General features: G+C 37.6%; 1 protein-coding gene across 1 annotated transcript in view; it reads left to right on the forward strand.

The window, feature by feature from the left end:
- scfd1 (sec1 family domain containing 1) overlaps positions 1-1040 on the forward strand; it is an 18425-nt gene extending 17385 nt beyond the window's left edge. The window contains exons 21-23 of the mRNA XM_031847863.1: positions 251-303; positions 393-426; positions 844-1040. Coding sequence (XP_031703723.1) covers positions 251-303; positions 393-426; positions 844-918 — 162 coding nt within the window. The 3' untranslated portion in view covers positions 919-1040. The remainder of the gene's footprint in view (positions 1-250; positions 304-392; positions 427-843) is intronic.
- Positions 1041-1053: the final 13 nt, after the last annotated feature.

Genomic DNA, 1053 nt, shown 5'->3' on the forward strand with positions numbered 1-1053 from the left:
GTGTGTGTGTGTGTGTGTGTGTGTGTGTGTGTGTGTGTGTGTGTGTGCGCGCTTATGATTCTTGCCGTAATCAAGCAGCCTCAGTCTGTATACATCAAATAAACCATGGAGACAGTTTATATGATATATATATATACATATTTATCATATAAACTGTCAGAACCAGCTGACGGTGTTTTTAACTGTAGAGACGCTGCTTGTTTCAGATCCAGAACAAATTAATCAGCTGTTTTTCTCTTTGATCTTTCAGGAAACAGACGACTATCGATACTTTGACCCAAAGATGCTGCGAGGCAGCGAGAGGTACCACTCTGACTCATCTTTATCATCTGTTGTCTAACTCTCAGTAACTTCTAGAGAGTTGAGTAATGTCTCTTCTTCTTCTTCTTCAGCTCCATTCCAAGGAACAAGAACCCGTTTCAGGAGGTGAGTTCAGCCAGTTATTATTTAATTCAGTTAATTCATCTTCACATACAAGCTTTACCGTTTATCTCCTGATGAGTGTCGACTGTTGTTGGGTCATAACTAATTAATAATTATAATAATGTAAATGTTGACAATGTCTTAACCTTTGTAAAACTAATAGACGTTAATAATAGAAAACAAACCAGAAAAGTTACATTGAAAGGTCATAATTAAATCATAATTAGTTTGTCTGCTCTCAATATCTGTTAAAATGTCCAATAATTCTTTCTTCAAGATAAATACATAACATAAATAAAACAATAAAAACAAAGATTTGGTTATGAAAGAAATGTGAGCATGAAAGGTTCAGAGTTGAGAAACAGACTTGCAGTGCATGATGGGTAATGTTGTTGTTGTAACAGTGTGGATGTGTTTCAGGCCATCGTGTTCGTGGTGGGAGGAGGAAACTACATCGAGTACCAGAACCTGGTGGACTACGCCAAGGTACTGTAGTACTGCTAGTACCACTGCAAGATACTCAGATTATTCTGTGTACAATTAGTTAGAAATGTGTCACGTCTGTTATTATGAAGTTGATCAGACGTCTCTGGTGTCGACCTGTCAATCACTGTGTAGCCCCGCCCTAAA

The sequence above is a fragment of the Anarrhichthys ocellatus genome, unplaced genomic scaffold (assembly GCF_004355925.1).
Source record: "Anarrhichthys ocellatus isolate YVR2014 unplaced genomic scaffold, GSC_Weel_1.0 scaffold7, whole genome shotgun sequence".
NCBI lineage: Eukaryota > Metazoa > Chordata > Actinopteri > Perciformes > Anarhichadidae > Anarrhichthys > Anarrhichthys ocellatus.